This window comes from Globicephala melas, chromosome X (genome assembly GCF_963455315.2).
Source record: "Globicephala melas chromosome X, mGloMel1.2, whole genome shotgun sequence".
Classification (NCBI taxonomy): domain Eukaryota; kingdom Metazoa; phylum Chordata; class Mammalia; order Artiodactyla; family Delphinidae; genus Globicephala; species Globicephala melas.
Window position 1 is genome coordinate 1,578,025 of NC_083335.1, and position 25,715 is coordinate 1,603,739.

The 25,715-nt window shown below is 53.6% G+C and overlaps 2 protein-coding genes across 2 annotated transcripts in view; one reads left to right on the forward strand and one right to left on the reverse strand.

Moving 5' to 3' along the window:
* Positions 1–25,641, forward strand: part of TEX28 (testis expressed 28) — a 45,596-nt gene extending 19,955 nt beyond the window's left edge. Inside the window, 4 exon segments of the mRNA XM_060292310.1 lie at positions 24,644–24,779; positions 25,054–25,168; positions 25,171–25,313; positions 25,316–25,641. Coding sequence (XP_060148293.1) covers positions 24,644–24,779; positions 25,054–25,168; positions 25,171–25,313; positions 25,316–25,411 — 490 coding nt within the window. The 3' untranslated portion in view covers positions 25,412–25,641.
* LOC132594426 (paraneoplastic antigen Ma6E-like) lies at positions 8,911–11,688 on the reverse strand. The gene is made up of 4 exons (XM_060291822.1): positions 11,175–11,688; positions 10,887–11,084; positions 10,437–10,598; positions 8,911–10,310 (listed from the first exon to the last, which is right to left on the reverse strand). The coding sequence occupies exons 1-4, from the start codon at positions 11,686–11,688 to the stop codon at positions 8,911–8,913; spliced, it is 2,274 nt and encodes a 757-aa protein (XP_060147805.1).
* Positions 25,642–25,715: the final 74 nt, after the last annotated feature.

The following is a 25,715-nucleotide window of genomic DNA, read 5'->3' on the forward strand; positions in this document are numbered from 1 at the left end:
CGAGAGAAATCTCGCCCTGGGGCAGGAAGGAAGGGGTGCTGGCTCTGGTTGCATTGCAGTGGGCCACAGTGAAGAGGTAGGTGTTTCATACCCGCCATCTGCAAGGATTTCCAGAGAAATGAGGGTCTTGCTCTTTGAAGCCCTGCTCGGTATTCCCGGGGCTGGCCCTCCTCTCCCTGCCCTGGGAGAGCCAATTACCAACTGTATGGAAACGACCATTTTAGTCACCTGGAGTTTACTTTGGCCACTTGTGAGCAAGGTCTAGATTTCAGTGGGATGCAATGAATGAAAATAGGGGGTTTGAAAGAAGAGAGGCTGCCGAAGTGGAAAGGAGTCGCCGTGCGACTGGAATCCTGGGAGCTTTGCGTGAGCTGCACCCAGCTGGGGAAATCACCACCCTTCCCTCCATGCCGACAGACACACACACACACATCCAAATTGAATAATATATCCTCCAGGAGTAAAACACACAGAACAGCAATTTTGACTGGTTTTCTATTCCGTTTCCTATGGAGCTGCAAATTCTCTGAGATGTCATGAAAAGAAAGCAATTTCCAGAGGGGAGAAGGACAGAGTCTGGGATCAGAATAATACTAGAAATAAGTCCTAGCCACTAAGAAGCAACGTCCGCCAGTGTCCCCGCGTTCAGGCAGGTGCAGAAATACGGCGGCATCAGAGACCCACAGGTTTGGGCTGTGACCTGGCATCGAAAGGAAGGGGCAACTTCTGGGCCTAATGGGATTGGGAGGTCACTGCAGTGGGAGGTGCAGACGGCGCCGGGGGCTAAAGAGGCAGCCCTCCCTGCTGAGCGCCGTACGACAACGTGAACATTACGTGGGATTCTGGATTTGAAGCACCTGCCATATAGCAGGTGGGCACTTGGAAAAGGTGGAGAATTTCAGGGCCAATGGAACCTGCTCAGACACTCCTGCCGGAAAAGAAGGGGATTTTGTCATCACAAATGGTAAGCACTCCCGGGGGAAAGCAGGGATTCCTAGTGCCCGTTCGTGCAGTGAACTGACTGATGGGGGACAGTGCTAGCCCAGGGACGGCCGTGGCAGGCAGCGCAGCAGCGGCCGGGACACGCCAAGAGCGCCCCAGGGACATTCAGGAAGACACTTTTCAGGGGGGCAGCAGCACCCTCCCCAGTAGACTCTGGACGAGCACACACCACCCCGGCACACAGCCAGTCCTGACCAGGGCGGGGCAGGGCACACGGGAGCTGCTGCCCATCAGCGGGAAGCTCTGACGTTCTCTACGTGCGCTGAGCCTGCCCCCTGAGGGGCTGGTGTGAGTTGTCTCAGCCGTGGCCCTGTTTCCCGAGAAGCCCCCATTCCCCAGCCCCAGCTAACGTCTGCTCTGAGTTCCAGCCTCCTTGGCAAAGGGCTGACCTCCTGCCTGGCTCTCGCCTACCCTCCTCTGTGGCAAATATCGCCGGCTGCTGCTTTAGGGGCCTTTGTGAGCAAGTGCGGGGCCCGGGCCTGTGCCTGTCCGTGGTCCCTGAGCTGGGGCTGGGCACAGGGATAGGGCTGGGTTGGTGGCGGGATGCAGGGTGTGAAGCCAAGTGACATTCACAAGACAGCAGCAGGGTGTAAAGCCACGTGTGAGCAAGCATCCAGGAGGAGGGGCATCCGCAGGGCCCTGAAGGGCACAGACACTCACGCCCCGTGGGGATGCGGAGAGTCCTCCAGCCCGGCGGTCCCCGTGCTTTGCATGCAGGCTTGCCGCCTGCCTGACAGCCAGTGTGCCCGGGGAAGTGAGCCTGCAGGAGAACGTGGGGCCACCACGCCGCTGGGACAGAAGGGAGCAGAGTGGGCAGTGGAAGGAGAGAGCAGGGCCCAAGCCTGAGCATAGGAGCCGCCTTCAGAGGGCCGTGCCTCGGACCCCCACGTCCGGGACCCTTCTCCATCCTCACGCCCTCAGTCCTAGACCCTCACCCTCCTCCCTGGCCCTCGTGTCCATTTCGCGAGAGATGGTGACCTGATGGGGCTGGGGAGGCCACGTGGGCAGAATCCAGTGTCAGGCTCTCATGGGCACTAATGCCTGGCTTCCCTGTGTTTTCTCCATTATGTGGCCTGAGGCGTCAGGTAGTAGGACCCCGTGGAGGACAGCTGAATCCCCCTTGACTGTTGGGGAGACAGGTCAGGCCAGTGCGGGGATGGGTCTTTGCACGCATATGATGCTTAGCTTGAATAAGAGTCCTCCTAGTGACAAGCTGATCAAATCATGGAGACTCCCTACGCCTCGATTTCTCCATCTGTAAAATGGGCCTCCTAATAGTACCAGGCAAAAGCATTGGTGTGGGTTTCCCCATGATGTGACCTGCTTGTAAAAAGCCTGTGCAAATGAAGTGGTCGGTGGCTGTAGCTCTTGTTACTGAGTGTGTAAGAAGGATGCGCCCTCCCCCATGTTGTGAGGATTCCCGACCAGTGCACGTCTTGGGATCCCCGCGTACGTGGATTAGCGCAGTTTTTCTTTTCTCGTGAACATTTGTTGTCAGAATGCTTGGGCTCGCCTTCCTCGTCTTCTCGCTTGTCCCCGTTCAAGATGAGGCGGTTGATCTGAGGTGTCGCCTCCATTGGAACACGGGTGTTTGCAGCTTTAGGTCCCAAGTGCCTCTTTGGCCGCGTGCCGTAAGTCCTGGGGCCTTTGGTATGTGTTTTCTTCATTTCAAAGTATTTTCTAGTTTCCCTTGTGATGTCTTGTACGTTCCCTGGGCTATTGTTATGGACTGAACTGCGTCCCCCCAAAATTTGCATGTTGAAGCCCCAATCCCCTAGAACCTCAGAATGTCACTGTGACTGGAGTTAGTGGTTCTTAGGTTGAAATGAGGCCATTAGGATGAGGTCTAATCCAAGATGGCTGGTGCCCTTGAGGGAAGAGCGGATCAGCACATGCAAGGAGAGAAGGCAGGGGCTGGGGGTGCGTGCACAGAGGGTGACCACGTGAGGGGCGGTAAGAGCACGGCCACCTGCAACCAAGGAGACCGGCCGCAGTACAAGCCACCCCTGCTGGACCCTTCCTCTCGGCCTCCTGGTCGGAACCACCGTGAGAATCTGTGTCTGCTGTTTCAGCCCCTCATCCTGTGCTGTGGGATTTGGCATCGTCCCAGACTAATGCGGTTATTTGGGGACGCACGGCTCAATTTCCCTCTCTTTGCAGATTTCCCACATTTCCTTCTGTTATTGAGGTCTAATTTCACTCTATTTTGGCCAGAGGACATACTTTGTATGATTTCAGCCCTTTTGTTTGTATCCCCTTAAGTTTACTGAGGGATGCTGTGTGGCCTGACGCGTGGAGTACCCTGGAGAACGTTCTAGGTACGCTTGACGAGCACGTGTCTACTCTGTTCTTGGGGCTAATAGTCTACACATGTCATGAGACCTAGTCTTTGTACAGTGCTGTTCAAATCTGTGATTCCCGTACTGCGGTGCTGTCTGGTCGCTGTACCCATAATGAAAGCAGGCTATGTTAGTCTGCTCAGAGCTGCCATAGCAAAGTCCCACAGAGGAGGTGGCTAAAACTACAGAAATGTACTGGGTCCCAGTCCTGGTGGCTAGAAGTCCAACCTCAACTTGCTGGAAAGTGCAGTTTCAGGTGAGGGAAGGCGTCTGTTCCTGGCTCGCAGACAGCTGGTTTTCTCTTGGTCCCTCACTTGGCTGCTTCTCTGAACAGGTTGTGGGGGAGAAGGGAGGCAGGGAGAGAGAGTGGGGGGGGGAGAGAAATGGAGGGAGAGAGAGGGAGGGAAGTTGGGAGGGTGGAAGAGAGGCTGAGGGAGGGAGGGAGGGAGATCTTCGGTGTCTCTTCCTCTTTTCCAAAGGACACCACTCTTGTCGGACTGGGGTCCCACCCTTGTGACCTCATTTAACCTTACTGACTTCCCCAAGGGTGCTATCTCCAAATACATGCACCTTGGGATTAGCACTGCAACAGGTGGACTTAATGGTTGGGGTGGGAGCTGGGGGATCCATTTGAATCCATCACAGGGGGGACCGAAGTCTCCCACTTCTACTGTAGACCGGTTTCTTCCGTCCCTTCTGTCCATTTTTGCATCGTTCATTTGGGGCACTGCTGTTGGGCTGCTCAAGAGACCCCCCTGACGTGCACTAGCTGTTGCATTGTGACAGACGGGAGCGGCAGATGGGACCACCCCTCACCCGGGCAGACCCGGGGCTCCTCTGGCTGCTGCTGCTTGGATCATTCCTGGTACCTTGGGTCTACTTCCCCTCCTCCCCCAACCCACCTATTTTTTCTTTTCTGTGTTTCTGGCCACCCCACAAGGCTTGGGGGATCTTAGATCCCCGACCAGGGATTGAACCCGGGCCACCGCAGTGAAAGCATAGAGTCCTAACCCCTGGAACTCCAGGCAATTCCCGCTCCCCGCCCCCTCCTTAGCAATGTTTGGGAGGGGATGTCGCCCTATCGCTGTGACAGCCACAGAGTCCTGGCCAGGTCCACCGGCCCATCCCCCACACGTGGAGGCAGCAACTGTGAGCTGGGGGTGCGCCCTGGCCTTCAGTGCTCTGTACACACCACTGGGCGCTGACCACAAGGACTCGCGGTATAAGCGCGACACCCCAGCGCCCAGAGGGTGGTGGAGCATGGCGCCCTTGAAGTGTTTAGCTCGAAAGGCAAGGAAAAGAGAACCAGGAAAATGTCTCCAGACGCAGGACCCACAGTGAAAAGCAAACCTCAATCCTGCTGTCCAGACACCAGAGCACCCCCAAACTGAACACCCGCAGGCCCCTGCCAGGGACCGTCACCTCCACACCTGTGCGTCTCAGGACAGTAAGGGCTCTTTTCAGGCCTCTGACCAGGGGAGGCCTGAGCTCTTCTCATCTGTCAAATCGAGACCCTGCTGGACACGATGCCCCCGCAACTGTGAACCCGCGGGTGCCAGGGCTTTCCTTGTGCTTGTCCAGCCCTTGAAGGGTCTTTCTAGTGGGTGGGCACAGGGCGTCTGAGGGGCTTCTCCAGGTGTCTGCTAGGTGCCCGCACTGTGCCGGGGGTGGGCTGTCACCTGTCATCGTTTCCTGCTGAGGGGACTCAACTGCTCAGCCACGCCCAGGACGGAGGCGCCAAACACGTGTTGGGTGGAACATCGCTCTCATGTCCCCGTGCTCTTTACTGCCCTGCAAGGTTCTGGCCGCGTTACCACCTCCGTGTGTCTGCAGGGTCTGCCTGGTCAGGGTCCTCTGTGGGCCTGCCTGGAGGGGTCGGGTATTCCAGGAAAGAGCGGGAGCCCACGCAGCAGCAGCAAAGGGGCTCAGGGGCCGACGGATCAAGATCAGGGAGGCGGCAGGCCTGGCGGCCACCTCAGGCATCCAGGGTGCGCAAGAGGCAGCAGCGCGGCCCCCGGGAGCTGCGCGGTGGGGGGGAAGGCTGAGGACTTGGGGGGGTGCGGCGGCCAGGCCCGGCACGGGCCAGGGAGGACTCATCTGGGCGGGAGGCCAGGCGCAGCAGAGCCAGGGGACCTCGGCTGGCTGGGCCACCTCTGCCAGGACAGGGACTAGAGGGACCAGAACCTGCGCGTTGGGATCCGGCGTGGGGGGCTCGGCTGCTGTCCAAGGAGGGGCCGGAGCGACAGAGTCAGTCCTGGCCAGGGCGGAGGCATGGTCGAGTTGCGGGTAGCTCGGGGTCCCCTGGATGTGCTCAGGATACGGTGGGAGGCCGTCCTGCGGCTCCGCGGCGCTGGGCGCCGGGAGGTGCCCCGGGGCTGCCGGCTCACCGTCCACCTGCCCGGATGCTGGTTTAGTGTGTACTCTCGGCTTCATCCTCACCAGGAGGTGCGGGCAGTCTCTCTGAAACAGGGGACTGTGGTAGAAGTGTAACTGAGGTCGCGGTTGAGAGAGAAAAGGAAACCCCGAGTCACAAAAGAGTTGCTCGCAAGCAGCAGCCGCCTGGCTGGGCCCCTGGGCGCCCTCCCCCAGCCGACCCAGGGCCTCTTTGGAGAAAGCGGGACCCGGTCCCAGCAGGACGCTGTGCCCCAGCTTTGACATCCCCGAGACTCGCTCACTCACCATCACCTTTCGCCCTTGGAAAATGACTGAAAATGGCCCCTAGGACGAGTACAAGGCCCACGAAAGGGGACTTGGCGTTTGCAGGTACGAGACTGCAACAAGGTTCGGTAGCTTTCTAAGGAAGTGTCCGAATCGCCCCCTGGCCAGCACCTCCAGGGGCCAGACCGGAGACGCTGACTGCTTCCCAGGAAAGGACCTGCGCCCCCACTCAAGTGATGCTCTGGAGCTATGGGAGTCAAGGGGGCACACAGACCTCCCCCCTCCCCCCGGCGGGCCACTGTCCCCGAGCAGGAGGACGGGAAGGGCCAGCGTTGCAGCAGTGTCCTCTTGTCCCCCGCTGTGACTGCGTGTCAGGTACGAGCGGCACTGCCCACGTGTCAGGAGTACAGGATGACGCCTTGCCCGCGTGTGCTGTGAAATGATCACCACAGGGGGTCCAGTTCACACGCATCACCTCACACAGACACAGCAAAGGGAAAAGGAGGAGGGAGAGAAGTGACGTCCTTGTGCTGAGAACGCTTCGGGTCCCCCCCATAACAACGTCCCAACACAGCTCGTGGCACTGCCAGCTCCGGCCGTCACGCCGGTGCCCAAGTACCACCTTTAAAGGAAGCTCTCCCGACACGCCTGCAGCCGTCCCAGGCGGCCCCGGGGTTGGCACCCGCCCCCCACCCCCGGGCCCAGCGGCTCAGCCCCTGGAGAGGGCTCCTCCCCCGCCGTCCCCCGCCCTCCTTACCTCGCTCAGGACGTGGGCGGGCCGCTCCTTCGTGGACACGTTGGTCACGCAGAGGGACGTGTGCATGTCCTGGCACACTTTGCTGAATCCATAGCGGTTAAGCTGGCGGATGAAGCTCTCCACACGTTCTGTCTTGAACACCTTGTCTAGGCCGTCCCTGTCCAAAACCTCCTTTTGAAACAGCGGCCTGTTGACGCCTATGCAAGTCCCGTCTTCATTCCACCCAATGGATGCAAAGCGACTGCTGTGGACGATCGTCCACAGCTTCCTGGGAAAGGGGTGGAAGAGCAGGCTGCCTTCCCACACGGCCTCGCAGGCGGTGCGAGGCCTTTTCAACAAAGGCTCTTCCGTCAAATCCTGGAAAGCGGCTTCTCCAGGCAGCAGCCCGAGGTCTGGGTGCCCCGCGGGCACGGGCTGGTCCAGGGCGAGGGACTGGGGGGTGCAGCTCCCTGAGCCGAGGGCCGGAGCCGCTGTGTCGGGAGGAAGAGGCGCCTCGCCGAAGCCGGGCGCCCTGCCCGCGGCGGGGCCCTTCTCGTCCGCAGCCATGCGGAGCGCGGCGTGCCCCTCCGCCACGTAAACGGGACAGTGCAGCGCGGCCGGCAGCACCCTGGGCTCACACTCCCGCTCAGCCCCTCACAGAAGTGCTCCGGTTGCTCGGGGGTGACAGCACAGCCCAGCCAGGAAGTGACATCATAAAGGGCAGGCCCGTCAGCATGTCAGCCTCCTGCTTCACGCCCGTCATCGCAGGGGGCACGAAGACACTCGTGCACGGGTGCAGAGCCACAGGCCGAGCGCTCGTGCAAACCGGCCACGGCCTTCTGGTCCCGGAGCCCCCGGGCCAGGCAGACGTGCACGGACCCACGTGTGACCCACGAGGTCAGAAGTCCTCCTGTGTGTCCCCTGGCCTTCCGGGCCGTGCACAGCACCCATGATTTCAAGCACGAGCATCGCCCGAGACGCGGCCCACGGTCAAGGTCGCTAAAACTTTACGATTCACCTATGAACTGGAAGAGAAACCCTCACGATGTCTGGGTCTGCAAAGTGCCTACCTTACCCTCCCCCCGGAGAGGTGTCCCATGGGTGCTGAGCAGGAATCGGACTCTGGACCCCCGCCCTCACCCGCAGCAGCCCTTTCCCTCCATTGCCCACAGCAGAGGCCAGACTCAGATGAAACGTTCAGGGAAATTTATTAAACAGAAACATTGACTGAAACCATTGAACACAGGGCATAACAACACACAGAGGAACTTCTAACGGCCACCGGAGCTCACGGGTCCCGGCCCCACCCAGGGTCCTCAAAAAGGTGCCTCCGCTACACCCCACCCGGCGGCCCTCCATCTCCCCACAGTCTCCCTTCCTGAGGGCCCCGCGGGTGGCCTCTCGCCAGGAAGATGGGCGCCGGCCATGCCCGCTCCCCCCAGGGCAGACCCTCCATTTCTGGCCCACATGCCCGGGGCCTGGCCCTGCCCTACGGCGGGCACAGGACAGTCCCACAGCAGGGCGCACGCCACCGAGCCGGGGACGTGAGTCCCGAGGAACAACGGGGTGGCCCAGCAGAACACAAGCCCTGGGGGGCCTCCCGCAGACCTCCTGCAGCCCCGGTCAAGGTCTTCCTTCGAAGGTCGCAGGTGGGCTCCCAGGTCCTGGGGTGGGCGCTGGCTGTGACCTCGTCCATCCCGTCCTTCCCGCCGGCTCCTGGGACTGGGCTCGGGGTCTCCACGCCGCGCAGGGCTTGGGGGAACTGCTCAGAGGAGAACACATGCACATTTCCACAACAACAGGCAGCGCTGGGCCTGAATCTATGCCCAGAAAGCACACGTTGAGCTCACGACACTGGCCCACAGAGACCAGAGCCTTGGCTGGCACGTGGCGCACCTCAGGGCTCTGCGGGGGCACGATGGCTAGGGTGTGTGTGTTGGGGGAAGGGGAGCGGGGGCTGGGGGGTTCCTTGACACCTGGGTCCCTCTGGGGCCTACAGGGACACATTTGGGCTTGCCAGTACAGGGAGCAACCTGCCCCAGGGGATGATGAATAGGGGTCCCCTCTCAGGAGGGAGGCCCAGGCACCTGGAGTGGCCCCTAATATGGGGCCAGTAGGCTGCCAGGCCTGGCCTCCCCCTGCCTCCAAGCGTGGGGGCCCTGGGGCCTGCTGAGCCTACTGGCCCGAGGTGGACCCCGGGGGGCTCATCTCTGCAGCCCCGTCCTCATTTCCCGGCTCTTCTGGGATGGGCTTGAGCCCCTCCTCGGCCTCCTGGCCTCCTGCCTGGGCGAGGCCCTCTGGCTCCCAGCCAGGACCTCCTGGGGCCACCGGGGAAGCACTGCCCATCCGGCCAGGCATGGGGACCCCGGGGGCATCTGAGGGTCCTGCCTGACCTAGGCCCGCAGGGGCGGCAGCACTTCCATCTTCCTGAGTGGCCGTGGACGCCTTGCTGGTCTCCCCAGGGCCAGGGGCTGCCCTGGTGGCACCATGGTCTTCAGGGGCTGCCCTGGTGGCACCATGGTCTTCAGGGGCCGCCTCGCCAGCCTGGGCAGTGCCGGCAACTGCCGCACTGGCCTCCTCACGTGCCGGGTGGTCCTCGGCGCGCCCTTCCTTGGAACGGGCGGCCTGGGCGGTGCTATCTTCACCGGCCGGGGAGGCCTTGGTGCCATGTGCAGTGGTGCCTGCGGTGATGGCCTCATGGGCCGGGGCGGCCTGGGCGGCTGCTGCCAGGACTCCAACGTCCACACGGGCCTCTTCCTGCCCTGGGAAGTGCTCCCTGCTAGCCGGGTCGGCGTCCCAGGCCTCGGTCTTCTGGATGAGCCGCAGCATCTCCGCAAAGCCGGGAGGCCTCCTCATCAGCCGCCTCCTCCTCAGCGTGTCCCGGAGCGTGTCGTTCAGCCGGGCCCGCATCAGCACCTGCCGGGCGCGCGCCTGGTCCGCCATGGCCGGGTGGATGGCCCCCTTCTCCAGGGCCGACTGCAGCAGGCCTTCCAGGCGCATCACGTACGCAGAGAGAGTCTCCTGGGGCCGCTGGGCACAGGTCACGAACTTCAGCCGAGCACTCCCCCGGGGGTCCTTGTTCCCAAACACCTGCACCAGCGCGGCCAGGCAGTCCTGGGCAGCCAGCTCGGGATCTTCCGCCAGGAGGCCGCGCAGGAGGTCCAGCGCGGGGCCGCGCAAGCTCTCCACCAGCCTCCTCCTCCTCTCCCTCTCAGACACGTGGCGCCACAGGTGCAGCGTGTGGCTGGCCTGCTCCAGCCAGCTCTCAGAGGACCCTTCCCCGTGGCCCGGCTCTTCCATCCCAGAGAAGGTTCCCAGCTCCTGGTAGCCCATGCTGTCCAGCACGGGCTGTGAGGCCTGCCTCCACTGCTGGGTCCCGGGCCCTGCCTCACCCATGGCGCCTGCCGCTGTCACAACTGCTTCCTCAGGCGCAGCCATTGCCCCGCCCGTGGGTTCTGCCATACTCAGAAGTCCTGCCACACTCAGAAGTCCTGCCACGCCTGCAACATTTCTGTAACCTGCAGCTCCTTCCTCATCTGACTCAGCTCCTGCTTCACCTGCAGCTCCTTCCTCACCTGCAGCTCCCTCCTCACCTGCAGCTCCCTCCTCACCTAAGGCTTCCTCCTCACCTGTGTCTCCCTCCATACCTGCGACTCCCGCCTCCCCTGCAGCTTCCTCCTCCCCTGCAGTTCCTGAGTGACCTGCAGTTCCTGCCTCACCTTCAGCCCCCTCCTCACCTGCAGCTCCCTCCTCACCTGCACCTCCCTCCTCACCTTCAGCTCCCTCCTCACCTTCAGCTCCCTCCTCACCTGCATCTCCCTCCTCACCTTCAGCTCCCTCCTCACCTTCAGCTCCCTTCTCACCTGCACCTTCTTCCTCACCTTCAGCTCCCTCCTCACCTGCACCTCCCTTCTCACCTTCAGCTCCCTCCTCACCTGCAGCTCCCTTCTCACCTGCACCTTCTTCCTCACCTTCAGCTCCCTCCTCACCTGCACCTCCCTTCTCACCTTCAGCTCCCTCCTCACCTGCAGCTCCCTCCTCACCTTCAGCTCCCTCCTCACCTTCAGCTCCCTTCTCACCTGTGTCTCCCTCCATACCTGCGACTCCCGCCTCCCCTGCAGCTTCCTCCTCCCCTGCAGTTCCTGAGTGACCTGCAGTTCCTGCCTCACCTTCAGCCCCCTTCTCACCTGCACCTCCCTCCTCACCTTCAGCTCCCTCCTCACCTGAAGCTCCCGCCTCACCTTCAGCTCCCTCCTCACCTTCAGCTCCCTCCTCACCTTCAGCTCCCTCCTCACCTGCAGCTCCCTCCTCACCTTCAGCTCCCTCCTCACCTGCACCTCCCTCCTCACCTTCAGCTCCTGCTTGACCCTCAGCTCCTTCCGGACCTGCAGCTCCTTCCTCACCTTCAGCTCCCTCCTCACCTGCACCTCCCTTCTCACCTTCAGCTCCCTCCTCACCTGCAGCTCCCTTCTCACCTTCAGCTCCCTCCTCACCTAAGGCTTCCTCCTCACCTGTGTCTCCCTCCATACCTGCGACTCCCGCCTCCCCTGCAGCTTCCTCCTCCCCTGCAGTTCCTGCCTCACCCGCCCTGCCAACCACTGCTTGTCCCTGGGGCTGCGCAGGGAAATTGGGTCTATCCTGTGAATCAGCATCAGGGGCCTGGGGCAGGCAGACCACAGTCCAGGGCCCTCCCTTGCCTGGTATTTGGCGGGGGAGCAAGCTTCGATTTAAACACTCAGCAAACTCGACCAGGGCAACACTCGACCCCAGCTCCTTTCTGTAGACCTTGCCCAGCACTCGGTATCTGCCCAGGGAATGCAGGGCAGCCTGGACAGCCTCCTGGAATTCCTGGTCTTTGCAGTCATCTGGGATTCCCAGGATGAGCAGAGATCGCTGAGCGTTCACGCCCATCGACCTGCACCAGTCCCGCAATACCGCCAGAGCCATCGCCATCTTTGAGGACCTGAGGGTGGGGGGAAGCGATCAAACAGGTGTGCACAGGCTGTTGAAGTGTGGGAATCGGCCTGTGGGTGCAAAGAGGAGAGAATCATGTTTGTGCCACACAGCCCACCCTAGTGCCCCTCACAGCAGCAGCCTGGAGCACCTCCCTGCCCTGTTTGGTTTGTTTGACTTTAGGAAACTTTTTTTATAAATTACATTTATTTACAAGATAGAAGGCTAGGGACTTCCCTGGTGGCGCAGTGGTTAAGAATCCACCTGCCAGTGCAGGGGACACAGGTTCGATCCCTGGTCCGGGAAGATCCCACAAGCCGCGGAGCAACTAACCCCATGCTCCGCAACCACTGACCCAGCGCTCTAGAGCCCACGAGCCACAACTACTGAGTCCACGTGACACAACTACTGAAGCCCACATGCCTGGAGCCCGTGCTCTGCAACAAGAGAAGCCACCGTAATGAGAGGCCTGCGCACCGCAACGAAGAGTAGCCCCCGCTCGCTGCACCTAGAGAAAGCCCGCGCGCAGCAACAAAGACCCAACGCAGCCAAAAGTAAAAATACAATTTAAAAAAAATAACAAAAGAGCACTTGTTGCGTACGACTCAAGAAACAATAATAAAGTAAAATAAAATAATTTTTTAAAAAAAGACAGATAGAAGGCTCGTCACCTTTTCTACATTCTGGCCTCAGTTTTAGGAAGCTGCCTTTTTCCCAAGGAATTTTTCAAGTCTTCCAATTTGTTAGCATAAACATTTCCATAATGTCCCATAATATTCCCCTATATCCTCTTTGTTAATGTACATCTGATCCGTAACGTTGGCCCTCTTTCATTCCTCATATTGGGGATCAGCGTTCTTTCTATGTTTCCGTGATTCATCGTTGTAGGACTTTCTCGGTTTCCTTGCTCTTTTGAAAGAAGCGCGTGGCTTCGTTCACCGTGTCCATAATTTGCTTTCTATCACTGATTTCCTCTCTTAGCTCTCTTATTACTTCATTTTATGTTTCCTTTGCTCTTCTTCTTCTAGCATCTCTCAATGGACTGTTGGCTCACTGATTTTATGTCCTGACTCTTTTCTAACAGAAGCATTTAGAGGAATACAGTTTCCTCCTGTCGCTTTTTGCTGCCTCCCACTAATTTTGGTAAGTTGTGCTTTTTTAGTATTCACTTGGAAATATTTTCTAAGTCCCCCTGTGATTTTTCTCTTTGATCCATGGGTTTCCCAATATTTGAAGATATATTATCATTAGTACCATCAAATAAAATTCCCCCGTGATGAGAAAACTTATCATGGAAACTTGCAATACTGCTAAATTTATGGAGACTGTTTTACAACTCTGGTATGGCGTGTCCGGGTGAATGTGCAAAGCACCCTCGTAAAGAATCTGTGTACTGTGTGTGGAGGCCAGGGCCTTGCCCTGCCCACCCACCTCTGCAATTCCTGTGCCACCCGGACAGAGGCGACCTGAAGCTCTCGATGCCTCATGCAGTGGGCCAGAGCCCCTCCCTGGACCCCCACAAATCCATCTGCCATGGCCAACAGCCTCCACCAGATCACAGCAGCCCCAGCGCCTCCCCCTCTCAGCTTCACTTACGCCCCCCCGTGGCCAGGCGGCTCCTCCCCGACCCCTCGCACTACATCCCCTCCATATACCCTCCCCCACCCACCAGCTGGTGGCGCTCCGCTCTGGGCCCTGGAAGCCGGGCGCCCCGCCATGCGTAGAGGTCAGACTGCCTCTCTCACCTCCCCACACCGGGGAGTCCTCCCCCGAGCACACTCAGCGCCAGGGGCTCTCGCTTCTCGTACCCCAGACGCAGAGCCCACCCGTCTTGCCCCCGCCCACCCGGGAGCCGGAGCCCCCTAACTGCCACGAGCGTCCTCCCCCCCCACCCCACGCCCCGCCCCGCCGGGAGCTCCCCTAACGCCTACCGCACCCGCGCCCGGGAGTCCTCCCCATCGACCCCCGCCTCAGCCTTCCTCCCGCCACACGCAGCAGCCGTTAGCCCTCCCCTCCCGTCTCGGCCCCGGGGGTGGGGCCCGCCCGTCCCGCCCGTCCCGCCCGTCCCGCCCCGTCCTCCCCACCCCCGCAGCCAGTCGTCCTCTCCTCTGGCCCCCAAAGCCGGCCCCACCCGACCAGTAGGAAGCCCTCCGCTCAGGCCCCCCACCACGCTTAGCCATTAGCCCCACCCTCTGCACCCCGACTCCAGAACGCCCCCCACCAGCCACCCCGGAAGCCAGCGGTCCTCCCCTCTGACCCGCTCACTGGGGGACCCTTCCCTCAGCCCCCCTTCAGCCCGCTACCCTCCGCCGCCGCTCCCCCACTCCCAACCGAGCAGCCCGTAGCCCTCCCCCGACCTCCACTCCTTCCCGGGGCCCCCGGCACCTGCGGAGTCCAGCCCCCGGCAAAGCCCCCGCCTGTCTCCTGACTCGCTCTGACTCTGTGGATGGCTCCGGAGTCCCGCTCACGAGGGGCTGAAGAGCTCGTCTCAGCAGAGCAGCCAGGAACTGTGCCGCCGACTGTCCCAGGCACTCTGTGCGAACGCCACGTGGGCTTCCGGGTGCTCCCGGAAGCCCCAGGAAGATGAGGGAGAAAGTTCTAGACGTCTCTTTACCGAGAAACTGGTTGGATCAGAAGAGCACGTGAGGAGGCGCTCTGCTACGGAAGCAGCAGTAGCCATGCGCACTGAGGGCCTGAGGTCCCAAGGCTTGGCGCCTCCGGAAGCAAAAGACACGCCCATTGGCCTTCCACCAATAGGAAGGCCTCCTGCGAGGCTGCGGAGTTGGGGGAGCGAACTTGGCGATGCAGAGCCCGTTGTGGCAAGTACGTCCATTTGTCTTCACAGGTGGTTTTCTACTGTGATTGATAATGTCATAAACCTATTCTTATTTCTTTGGTTTGTTTTAATTTTTGAATTTTATTTTATGTATTTTTTTATACAGCAGGTTCTTATGAGTTACCCATTTTATACCTATTAGCGTACATATGTCAATCCCAATCTCCCAATTCATCACACCACCACACCCCTGCCCCCAACACTTTCCCACGTCGGTTTCCATACGTTTGTTCTCTACATCTGTGTCTCTATTTCTGCCCTGCAAACCAGTTCATCTGTTCCATTTTTCTAAGTTCCACATATATGCATTAATATACGATATTTGTTTTTCTCTTTTTGACTTCCTTCACTCTGTGTGACGGTTTCTAGATCCACCCACGTCTCTACAAATGACCCAATTTCGGTCCTTTTTATGGCTGAGTTATATTTCATTGTATATATGTACCACGTCTTCTTTATCCATTTGTCTGTCAATGGACACTTAGGTTTCTTCCATGTCCTGGCCCTTGTAAATAGTGCTGCAATGAACACTGGGGTATGTGTGTCTTTTTGAATTATGGTCTTTTCAGTGTATATGCCCAGTCGTGGGATTGCTGGGTTGTGTGCTAGCTCTATTTTTAGTTTTTTAAGGAAACCTCATACTGTTCTCCATACTGGTTGTATCAATTTACATTCCCACCAACAGTGCAAGAGGGTTCCCTTTTCTCCACACCCTCTCCAGCATTTATTGTTTCTAGATTTTTTGATGATGGCCATTCTGACTGGTGTGAGGTGATACCTCATTCCAGTTTTGTTTTGCAATTCTCTAATGATTAATGACGTTGAGCATTCTTTCAAGTGTTTGCTGGCAATCTGTATATCTTCTTTGGAGAAATGTCTATTTAGGTCTTCTGCCTATTTTTGGATTGGGGTGTTTTTTTTTTAATATTGAGCTGCATGGGCTGTTTATATATTTTGGAGATAAATCATATGTCCGTTGATTCATTTGCAAATATTTTCTCCCATTCTGAGGGTTGTCTTTTTGTCTTGTTTGTAGTTTCCTTTGCTTTGCAAATGCTTTTAAATTACCTTAGGTCCCATTTGTTTATTTTTGTTTTTATTTCCATTACTCTAAGAGGTGGATCAAAAAGATCTGCTGTGATTTATGTCAAAGTGTGTTCTTCCTATGTTTTCCTCTGAGAGTTTTATAGTGTCCGGTCTTACTTTTAGGTTTTTAATCCATTTTGAGTTTATTTTTGTGTATGGTGTTAGGGAGTGTTCTAATTTCATTCTTTTACATGTAGCTGTCCAGTTTTCCCAGCACCACTTATTGAAGAGGCTGTCTTTTCTCCATTGTATATTCTTGCCTCCTTTGTCATAGATTAGTTGACCATAGGTCATGGGTTTATCTCTGGGCTTTCTATCCTGTTCCATTGATCTATATTTCTGGTTTTTTGCCAGTACCGTATTGTCTTGATAACTGTAGCTTTGCAGTATAGTGTGAAGTCAGGGAGTCTGATTCCTCCAGCTCCATTTTTTTCCCTCAAGACTGCTTTGGCTATTCAGGGTTTTCTGTTTCTCTGTACAAATTTTAAGATTTTTTGTTCTAGTTCTGTAAAAAAATGCCATTGGTAATTTGATAGGGATTGCTTTGAATCTGTAGATTGCTTTGGGTAGTAGAGTCATTTTCACAAAATTGATTCTTCCAATCCAGGAACATGGCATATCTCTCCATCTGTTTGTATCATCTTTAATTTCTTTCATCAGTGTCTTATACTTTTCTGCATACAAGTCTTTTGTCTCCCTAGGTAGGTTTATTCCTAGACTTTTTATTCTTTTTGTTGCAATGGTAAATGGGAGTGTTTCCTTCATTTCTCATTCAGATTTTTCATCATTAGTGTATAGGATTGCCAGAGATTTCTGTGCATTAATTTTGTGTCCTGCTACTTTACCAAGTTAATTGATTAGTTCTAGTAGTTTTCTGGTGGCATCTTTAGGATTCTCTATGTATAGTATCATGTCAGCTACAAACAGTGACAATTTTACTTCTTCTTTTCCAATTTGGATTCCTTTTATTTCTTTTTCTTCTCTGATTGCCGTGGCTAGGACTTCCAAAACTATGTTGAATAACAGTGGTGAGAGTGGACTTCCTTGTCTTGCTCCTGATCTTAGAGGAAATGCTTTCAGTTTTTCTCCATTTAGAATGATGTTTGCTGTGGGTTTGTCGTATATGGCCTTTATTATGTTGAGGTAGGTTCCCTCTATGCCCACTTTCTGGAGATTTTTTTTAATCATAAATGGGTGTTGAATTTTGTCAAAAGCTTTTCCTGCCTCTATTGAGATGGTCATATGTTGTTTTTCTTCAATTTGTTAATATGGTGTATCACATCGATTGTTTTGCATATATTGAAGAATCCTTGCATCCCTGGGATAAATCCCACTTGATCATGGTGTATGACGCTTTTAATATGTTGTTGGATTCTGTTTGCTAGTATTTTGTTGACGATTTTTACAACTATATTCATGAGTGATATTGGTCTGTACTTTTCTTTTTTTGTAGTATCTTTGTCTGGTTTTGGTATCAGGGTGATGGTGGCCTCATAGAATGAGTTTGGGAGTGTTCCTTTCTCTGCAATTTTTTGGAAGAGTTTGAGAAGGATGGGTGTTAGCTCTTCTCTAAATGTTTGATAGAATTCACCTGTGAAGCCATCTGGTCCTGGACTTTTGCTTGTTGGAAGATTTTTAATCACAGTTTCAATTTCATTACTTGTGATTGGTCTGTTCATATTTTCTGTTTCTTCCTGGTTCAGTCTTGGAAGGTTATACCTTTCTAAGAATTTGTCCATTTCTGCCAGGTTGTCCATTTTATTGGCATAGAGTTGCTTGTAGTAGTCTCTTAGGATGCTTTGTATTTCTGCAGTGTCTCTTGTAACTTCTCCTTTTTCATTTCTAATTTTATTGATTTGAGTCCTCTCCCTCTTTTTCTTGATGAGTCTGGCTAAAGGTTTATCAATTTTATCTTTTCAAAGAACCAGCTTTTAGTTTCATTGATCTTTTTATTTTATTTTAGTCTCTATTCCATTTATTTCTGCTCTGATCTTTCTGATTTCTTTCCTTCTACAAACTTTGGGTTTTTTTTTTCTCTAGTTGCTTTAGGTGTAAGGTTAGGTTGTTTATTTGAGATTTTTCTTGTTTCCTGAGGTAAGATTGTATTGCTGTAAATTTCCCTCTTAGAACTGCTTTTGCTGTGTCCCGTAGGTTTTGGATTGTCATGTTTTTGTTGTCATTTTTCTCTAGGTATCTTTTGATTTCCTCTTTGACTTCTTTAGTGATCTCTTGGTTATTTAGTAACATATTGTTTAGCCTCCATGTGTTTGTGTTTTTTACTTTTTTTTCTCTGTAATTGATTTCTAATCTCATAGTGTTGTGGTCAGAAAAGATGCTTGATATGATTTCAATTTTCTTAAATTTACTGAGGCTTGATTTGTGACCCAAGCTGTGATCTATCCTGGAGAATGTTCCGTGCGCACTTGAGAAGAAAGTGTAATCTGCGGTTTTTGGATGGAATGTCCTATAAGTATCAATTAAATCTATCTGGTCTATTGTGTCATTTAAAGCTTGTGTTTCCGTATTAATTTCCTGTTTAGATGATCTGTCCATTGGTGTAAGTGAGGTATTAAAGTCCCCCACTATTGCTAGTCCAGCTTTCTTTTGATTTCCATTTGCATGGAATATCTTTTTCCATCCCGTCACTTTCAGTCTGTATGTGTCCCTAGGTGTGAAGTGGGTCTCTTGTGGACAGCATATATATGGGTCTTGTTTTTGTATCCATTCAGCGAGCCTGTGTCTTTTGGTTGGAGCATTTAATCCATTCACGTTTAAGGTAATTATCGATATGTACGTTCCTATTACCATTTTCTTAATTGTTTTGGGTTTGTTTTTGTAGGTCCTTTTCTTCTCTTGTGTTTCCCACTTAGAGAAGTTCCTTTAGCATTTGTTGTAGAGCTGGTTTGGTAGTGCTGAATTCTCTTAGCTTTTGCTTGTCTGAAAAGCTTTTGATTTCTCCTTCGAATCTGAATGAGATCCTTGCCGGGTAGAGTAATCTTGGTTGTAGGTTCTTCCCTTTCATCACTTTAAATATGCTATGCCACTCCCTTCTGGCTTGTAGTGTTTCTGCTGAGAAATCAGCTGTTAACCATATGGGAGTTCTCTTGTATGTTATTTTTCGTTTTTCCCTTGCTGCTTTCAGTAATAAACTTTCTTTGTCTTTAATTTTTGCCAATTTGATTACTGTGTGTCTCGGCGTGTTTCTCCTTGGGTTTATCCTGCATGGGACTCTCTGCACTTCCTGGACTTGTGTGGCTGTTTCCCTTCCCATGTTAGGGAAGTTTTCGACTATAATCTCTTCAAGTGTTTTCTCGGGGCCTTTCTCTCTCTCTTCTCCTTCTGGGACCCCTATAATGCGAATGTTGTTGCGTTTAATGTTGTCCCAGAGGTCTCTAAGGCTGTCTTCATTTCTTTTCATTCTTTTTTCTTTATTCTGTTCCACAGCAGTGAATTCCACCATTCTGTCTTCTAGGTCACTTATCCGTTCTTCTGCTTCAGTTATTCTGCTATTGAATCCTTCTAGTGTATTTTTCATTTCAGTTATTGTATTGTTCACATCTGTTTGTTACTTCTCTAATTCTTCTAGGTATTTGTTCTTTAATTCTTCTAGGTCTTTGTTAAACATTTCTTGCATCTTCTCGATCTTTGCCTCCATTCTTTTCCCGAGGTCCTGGATCATCTTCACTATCATTATTCTGAATTCTTTTTCTGGAAGGTTGCCTATCTCCACTTCATTTAGTTGTTTTTCTGGGGTTTTATCTTGTTCCTTCATCTGGTACATAGCCCTCTGCCTTTTCATCTTGTCTGTCTTTCTGTGAATGTGGTTTTTGTCCCACAAGCTGCAGGACTGTAGTAGTTCTTGCTTCTGCTGTCTGCCCTCTGGTCAACATGTGAATTCATTCAGAGCCCTGAGCAGTGGGAGCTGCAGCCCTGACTCCAGCAGAGGCCTGAGGCCCAGTTGGTCCTCAGCAGGGAGTGTCAGGATGGGCACTGGGGGCTCCTGAGCACCTTTTATCAGCATCCGTGGCCTCAGATTGAGGAGCAGTAACCTCGGGAGCTGGAGCAGTCCATTCACTGTGAAATTCCTCCTCATGTGTGGCCTCTTCTGCAGCCCCTGCCCTTCCTTTCCAATCTCTTCAGGATCTGTGGAGGTGATTTTCATAGGACACTACAACCAAATTGGAAATCTTGGGATTCCTAAAAACCCCTTTGCCCAAATAAGATTTCCAAGGTCAGATTTATATAAAGCAAGACCAGAGCTCGATGGCTGTTACGAATATCCTCATACGTTTCTATACTGCCTAGGCCAATGGGACTGTTGTGCTCTAGTAAGTTTTTAACCCGTAGCAAATCAGAAGCTGCCAGCCATGCAGGGGAGCAGAGAGACCTACCTCCCTGCAAGACTCTGCATGAATTCTGCAAGCGTGCACTTCTAAGCCACCACCCTCCTCACACATCACCACCACCAGCAGCATTGGACTGTGGTGGGAGTGTGAAATAAGCTTTCATCGTCTTTAGCCACAGACATTTTCTGGTCGTTGGCTACAGCAGTTAGCCTACGCTGATTAATATACATTAGAAACAAAAGAGCAGGTCTGCACGATTCGGATTTACCAGGAGAAATGGAGAATGGGCTGAAGAAGACTTAATGTAGTAACAGTGACAACAGGGAGCGTGTAGCATTGATCACCTGTAGCGTTCAACGCCCACTTTACAGACAGGGAAACAGAGTTTCAGCTCAATGAAGTGTCACCCAGTGTCCACAAATGTGTGGTCACTACCCAGGCCCCTGCAATTGTCATGTCTTCTCTGGTGCGTCACAAACTGAGGTTTCAAAATGAAAAGTTCTATGACACTTCTTACACGTTATATCTGTTTGCTTTCAAGAGGGCTTTTGAATTTTTCAATTGAGACAAAATTCACAAAACATAAAATTATTCATTTTAAAGTCTACAGTGGAATTTAGTGCATTCACAGTGCTGTGCAACCACCACCCTATCTAGTTCTAGAACATTTTCATCACTCTAGAAGGAGACCCCGCCACTCCCCATTCACCTTCCCTCAGCCCCTGGTAACCAGCAATCTGTTTTCTGTCTCTCTGGATTTGTCTATACTGGGACATTTCATGTAAATGGAAGCATATCTTATATAGGCCTTTGTGTCTTACTTCTTCAACCCAGTGTAATGATTTTGAGATTCATCCACGTTGCACACAGAAACAATTCATTCCTTCTTGCTCAGCAGTGCTCTGTGCTGTGAATGCAGTGCGATACCCATTCATCTGCTGCCAGTTGGGGCTGTTATGAATAGAGCTGCTATGAACATTGTTCTACACATCTTTTTGTGAACATATGCTTTCATATGTGGAATTGTTGGATAATAGGGTAGACGTATAGTCAACTTTTTTTAAATTTTTAAAATTTTATTTATTTATTTTTGGCTGTGTTGGGTCTTCATTTGCTACACGTGGGCTTTCTCTAGTTGTGGCAAGCAGGGGCTACTCTTCATTGTGGTGCATGGGCTTCTCACTGTGGTGGCTTCTCTTATTGCAGAGCACAGGATCTAGGCACACGGGCTTCAGTAGTTCCGGCACACAGACTCAGTAGTTGTGGCTCGCAGGCTCTAGAGCGCAGGCTCAGTAGTTGTGGCGCGCGGGCTTAGTTGCTCCTCAGCACGTGGGATCCTCCCGGACTGGGGCACGAACCCATGTGCCCTGCATCAGCAGGCGAACTTTCAACCACTGTGCCACCAGGGAAGCCCTGGTCAACTTTTAAAGAAGCTGTTTTCCAACATTGTTGTACCATTTTATGTTCCCACCAGGAGTGTGTGAGAGTTCTGGTTGCTCCACGTTCTTGCCAACACTTGGTATGGTCAGTCTTTGCAACTTTAGCCCCTTAAATTCAGGTGTCACTTGGTGACCCTAAGCTCCAGATTGTGTCAGCATAGCCCAGATTTTCTCAACCTGAACACCACTGACATTTTTGACCAGATGATTGTCTGTTGTAGGAGGCCGTCCTGTGCATTGCAGGATATTTAGCAGTGTCCCTGGTCTCTACACACTAGATGCCAGTAGCACCCCGGAGGGATTTCGTCTGGCTGTCCTAACAAGGTATGCCAAACTTGGTGGCTGTAAACAACAGAAATTTATTCTCTCATGGTTCTGGAGTTGAGCAGTCTGAAATCAGTTTTCCTTGGGCAAAGCGTGTCAGCAGGGCTGTATCCCTGTGGAAGCTCTAGGGGACAATCTGTTCCTGGCCTCTTGCAGCTTCTAGGGGCTGCTGGCTTCCTTAGCCTGTGGCCTTGTCACGCCAGTCTTCAAGGGCAGCATCTTCCCCTCTCCCTCTGCTCGGTCTTCACGTGCCTGTTCCGTCTTCTGAGGATGCGTGTGATAGCACACGTGCTCAGGAGGAGCTGCTCTGTCCCTGCCATGTTACCCCATCTGACCCGTGCTGCCTCACCCCTCGTACCTCTTTCTCCACCTCAGACTTCTCCTCCAAGTTTCAGGCTGTTAGGTTCTAGCTCAGTTTGTCAAAGCCCATGCTCAGATGTGAACAAGAATATACTCTTCTGCAACAACAATAATGTCTGAGACCGCTTGTATTGGAGAGGGTGGCCTTAACAGCTTTGGAAGATTTGGGGGGCATTTTGGTTGACTGACCATGATTTTGTCTTTGTAAGAGCATTTTCCACAGTGGTGCATTTGCCTCCACGGCTGTAGGAGATGGACAGAGAGGAGTCCTTGACCAAGGGAGGGACAAGAGAGGAGAGTCAGCCGTGTCACAAGCCAGGACGGTGCTGCTGCCTTGCAGAGGGCGAGGAGGCTGGGTGCTGGAGAGAAGGGGAGATGGAGGGAATAGCCTTATAAATTAACATCTTCTTATTTAGGAATCCCTTCAAGAATGTGTTTAAGAGTATAGTCATGGGGGCTTCCCTGGTGGCGCAGTGGTTGAGAGTCCGCCTGCCGATGCAGGGGACAAGTGTTTGTGCCCCGGTCCAGGAAGATCCCACATGCCACGGAGCGGGTGGGCCTGTGAGCCATGGCCGCTGAGCCTGCGTGTCCGGAGCCTGCGCTCCGCAACGGGAGAGGCCACAACAGTGAGAGGCCTGCATACTGCAAAAAAAAAAAAAAAAAAAAAGAGTATAGTCATGGGACTTCCCTGGTGGTCCAGTGGTTGAGAATCTGCCTTTCAATGCAGGGGACGTGGGTTTGAGCTCTGGTCGGGAAACAGATCCCACACGACGCGTAGCAACTAAGCCCATGGGCTGCAACTACTGAGCTTGTGCGCCTCAACTAGAGAGACTGTGTGCTGCAAACTACAGAGCCCACGTGCTCTGGAGCCCTGGAGCCCACGCGCCACAACTAGAGAGTAGCCCGCGTGCCACAACAAAGATCCCGCGTGCCACAACTAAGCCCCGACACAGCGAAATAAATAATAAATAAATTTTTAAAAAATCATAAAATTTTTAAAAAGAGTATAGTCAAACATTCTTATAAATATATATTAATGAAGAATCTACGTGTTGACTTCGTACTTGTGAAGAACATATTCATGAATTTACACTTGGACGTGGTTAGTATCTTAAATGTCCTTGCAGCTCCATCCTTCATGTAAATGGGGAATCTGCTTTCGGGGTGGACACCCCACCATCTCCCTGTCTTTGTGGGTGGTAGCCTCAGCCACATTGTCAGACCAATCTCTTCTCAACAGGGAACAAGGCAGAGACTGATGGAATAGTCCTTGAAATACCATCACGAACTGGCTCTTAATTAATTGGCTTCAGCAAATGCGTGTTCAGCTTCTCAGCTGCCTGGGGGCCATCTCCACGTGGTGCCATTCAAGTCCCTGAAGTAGGACCTAGTTGACCCGCTCACCTCCCATTCCCTGTCGGTGCCTGTGCTTCTCTGCAGGGCCCCAGGCCCCAGCCGTTCTCCAGCCTCACCACCCCTGGCTCAGGTCAGGCCTTCCTTGGCTCTTCCCTAAAGACCTAGGAGCTGCTGTTTGGAAATATTCCAAACCCAGGGAAAAACAGAGAAGAACATGATGAAGGTTATATGACCGCCCCCAGCTTTCTCAAGTCTTAATATATTTGCTTCAAATTTTTTTTTAAGAAATAAAAGTTTAAAAGATGATTCGCCTGAAACTCTCACATTCCCCGTCGCCCTTTCTGCCCACCTCGCTATCCTCACTAGGCGCTTTTCCAGGCATGTTTTTAGACTTTTGCTACTTACATACGTGGCCATAAACAACAGGTCGTGATGTTTTATTTGTGTTTTTTTTAACAGGTCTACTGAGATATAATTTACTTGCCATAAAACGCACCATTTTAACTGTTTCAATGATCTTTAGTAAATTTACTGAGTCGTGCAGTCGTTACCACAGTCCGATTTTGGTTTTTGTTTTAAACAGCTTTATTGAGCTACAATTCACATCCCATACAATTCAGCCACTTAAGTGTAAAGTTCAGGGTTTTTAGCAAAATATTCACAGAGCAGTCTCAGTCCAGAACATTGTCGTCGCTTCCAAAAGAAATTCCATCCCCACTAGCAGTCAGTCCCCACCTCCTACCCCGTCCAGCCCCCGGAGATCACAGCTTTATTTCTGTCTTTGTGGACTGGCCTATTCGGGGCATTTCTTCTAAAAGGAATCATACAACATGTGGTCTTTTGTGACTGCTCCATCACTATAATCCACAGACTTTTATGGAAGAACTACTGCAAACCAAACACTGGTGTGGGACTCTGTATGGAATTTAACAGCACTCACGGACAGTTTAGATCTCGATTTGTGCAACTTCTAGTTTATTGCTATTTTTGTAAAGCCGTTACAAAAGAGTGACTATATATAAAAGATACATGAATATCGGTGTGGGTGTGTGGCTGACGTGCACCTGGGGTGTTCTGAGGCAGCCCTGGAGGAGGAGGAGGAAGGTGGATTCTGAACCCAAGTCTAGTCCTGAGGGAGGACCGCTCAGCCCCAGAACAAGCTTGGGGCCGGGCGCTCAGGGAGTGTTACTTTCTCTTTTGCTCCCAAGACAAGTGCAGCTGGAAGGACAGGTGAATGAGCACCTACAGGGGCACCTGGACAACATTTACCACCTCAAACAGAATCTGGCCTGCACCGAGGAGAGAATGGCCTATCTGTCCTACGAGAGAGCCAAGGAGATACGGGTGAGAACCTCACAGGGGGACCTTGTGAGAAGCGGCCAGTGAGAAGGCCGTGGGGACGAGAGAAGCAGATGAGTGAATCCGCTCTGACACCCCTGAACCGAGGGAAGAGGCAGGTCCTCAAGCTGTGCCCCACAGCATCCCGTGTTCCCGCTCATGCCGCCCTTTCCCCGGCTCCGGCTCCGGCTTAGCCGATCTGGGAACTCGCACGCTGAGGCTCCGGTGCCCCCGGCGGGCGGGAGGTCGGCGTGACAGCGTCACTCTCTTCCTCCTGCAGGAGGTTATGGACACGTTCAAGAGCCGTGTAGCCAAGTTGGAGGCTCTGCAGCAGGTGACCCAACTGGAGGTGACGGAGAGCGTGCGTAGCCGGCCCCGGGGCTGCCTGTGCCGCTGGGCGCGCCGCTGCTCACGCTGGCCACCGTCCTCCGGGTCCTGGTCTCCAGCGCGTGCGCCTGCCCAGTGCCGCTGCTGAGCTCGCGCCTGCGCACGGGCACCGCGCTCCTGCTCGTCGGGCTGGGTGCCCTGGCCTGGCGGAGAAGCAGCGTGCCGTCCCCGCCGCAGACTGGCAGGCCCGGGTCCCCTCCAGATGGAGACTGTGTTCCGGGGATTCCAAGCCTCTTCCAGAGGGGCCTTAAAGGGCCTGGCTTCGCTAGCTCCTCCCGCCTCCCCAGACAGCTGCTTCTCGGCTCTCCCTTTCTTGTTCCATCACCAGCAGCCCAATGAGAGGTACGTGGACACCCGCCCGCCTCGCGCTCGCCTTTCTTGCGATCTTTCTATCCCGTCTGTAGACACGAGGCTTAGAAAAGGTGAGCAACTCCAGAGTACGGTGCTGTGCCCCTCTCTCCCCCACGTGCTCTCTCACGACCCAGTGACCCAGCGCTCAGAGGCTCGAGTGCCCCAAAACTGCAGTGGCAGCCTCTATGACTCGGTTGCTTTTGG

Excerpts from the sequence above, each read along its gene's own strand:
- LOC132594426 (XM_060291822.1), bottom strand. The coding sequence starts at position 11,688 with ATGGCGATGGCTCTGGCGGTATTGCGGGACTGGTGCAGGTCGATGGGC. Across the intron at positions 11,085-11,174 it reads AGGTGAGGAGGGAGCTGAAG|GTGAGGAGGGAGGTGCAGGT; the intron begins GTGAGAAGGGAG and ends CAGGAGCTGAAG. Across the intron at positions 10,311-10,436 it reads AGGTGAGGCAGGAACTGCAG|GTGAGGAAGGAGCTGCAGGT; the intron begins GTCACTCAGGAA and ends AGGGAGCTGCAG.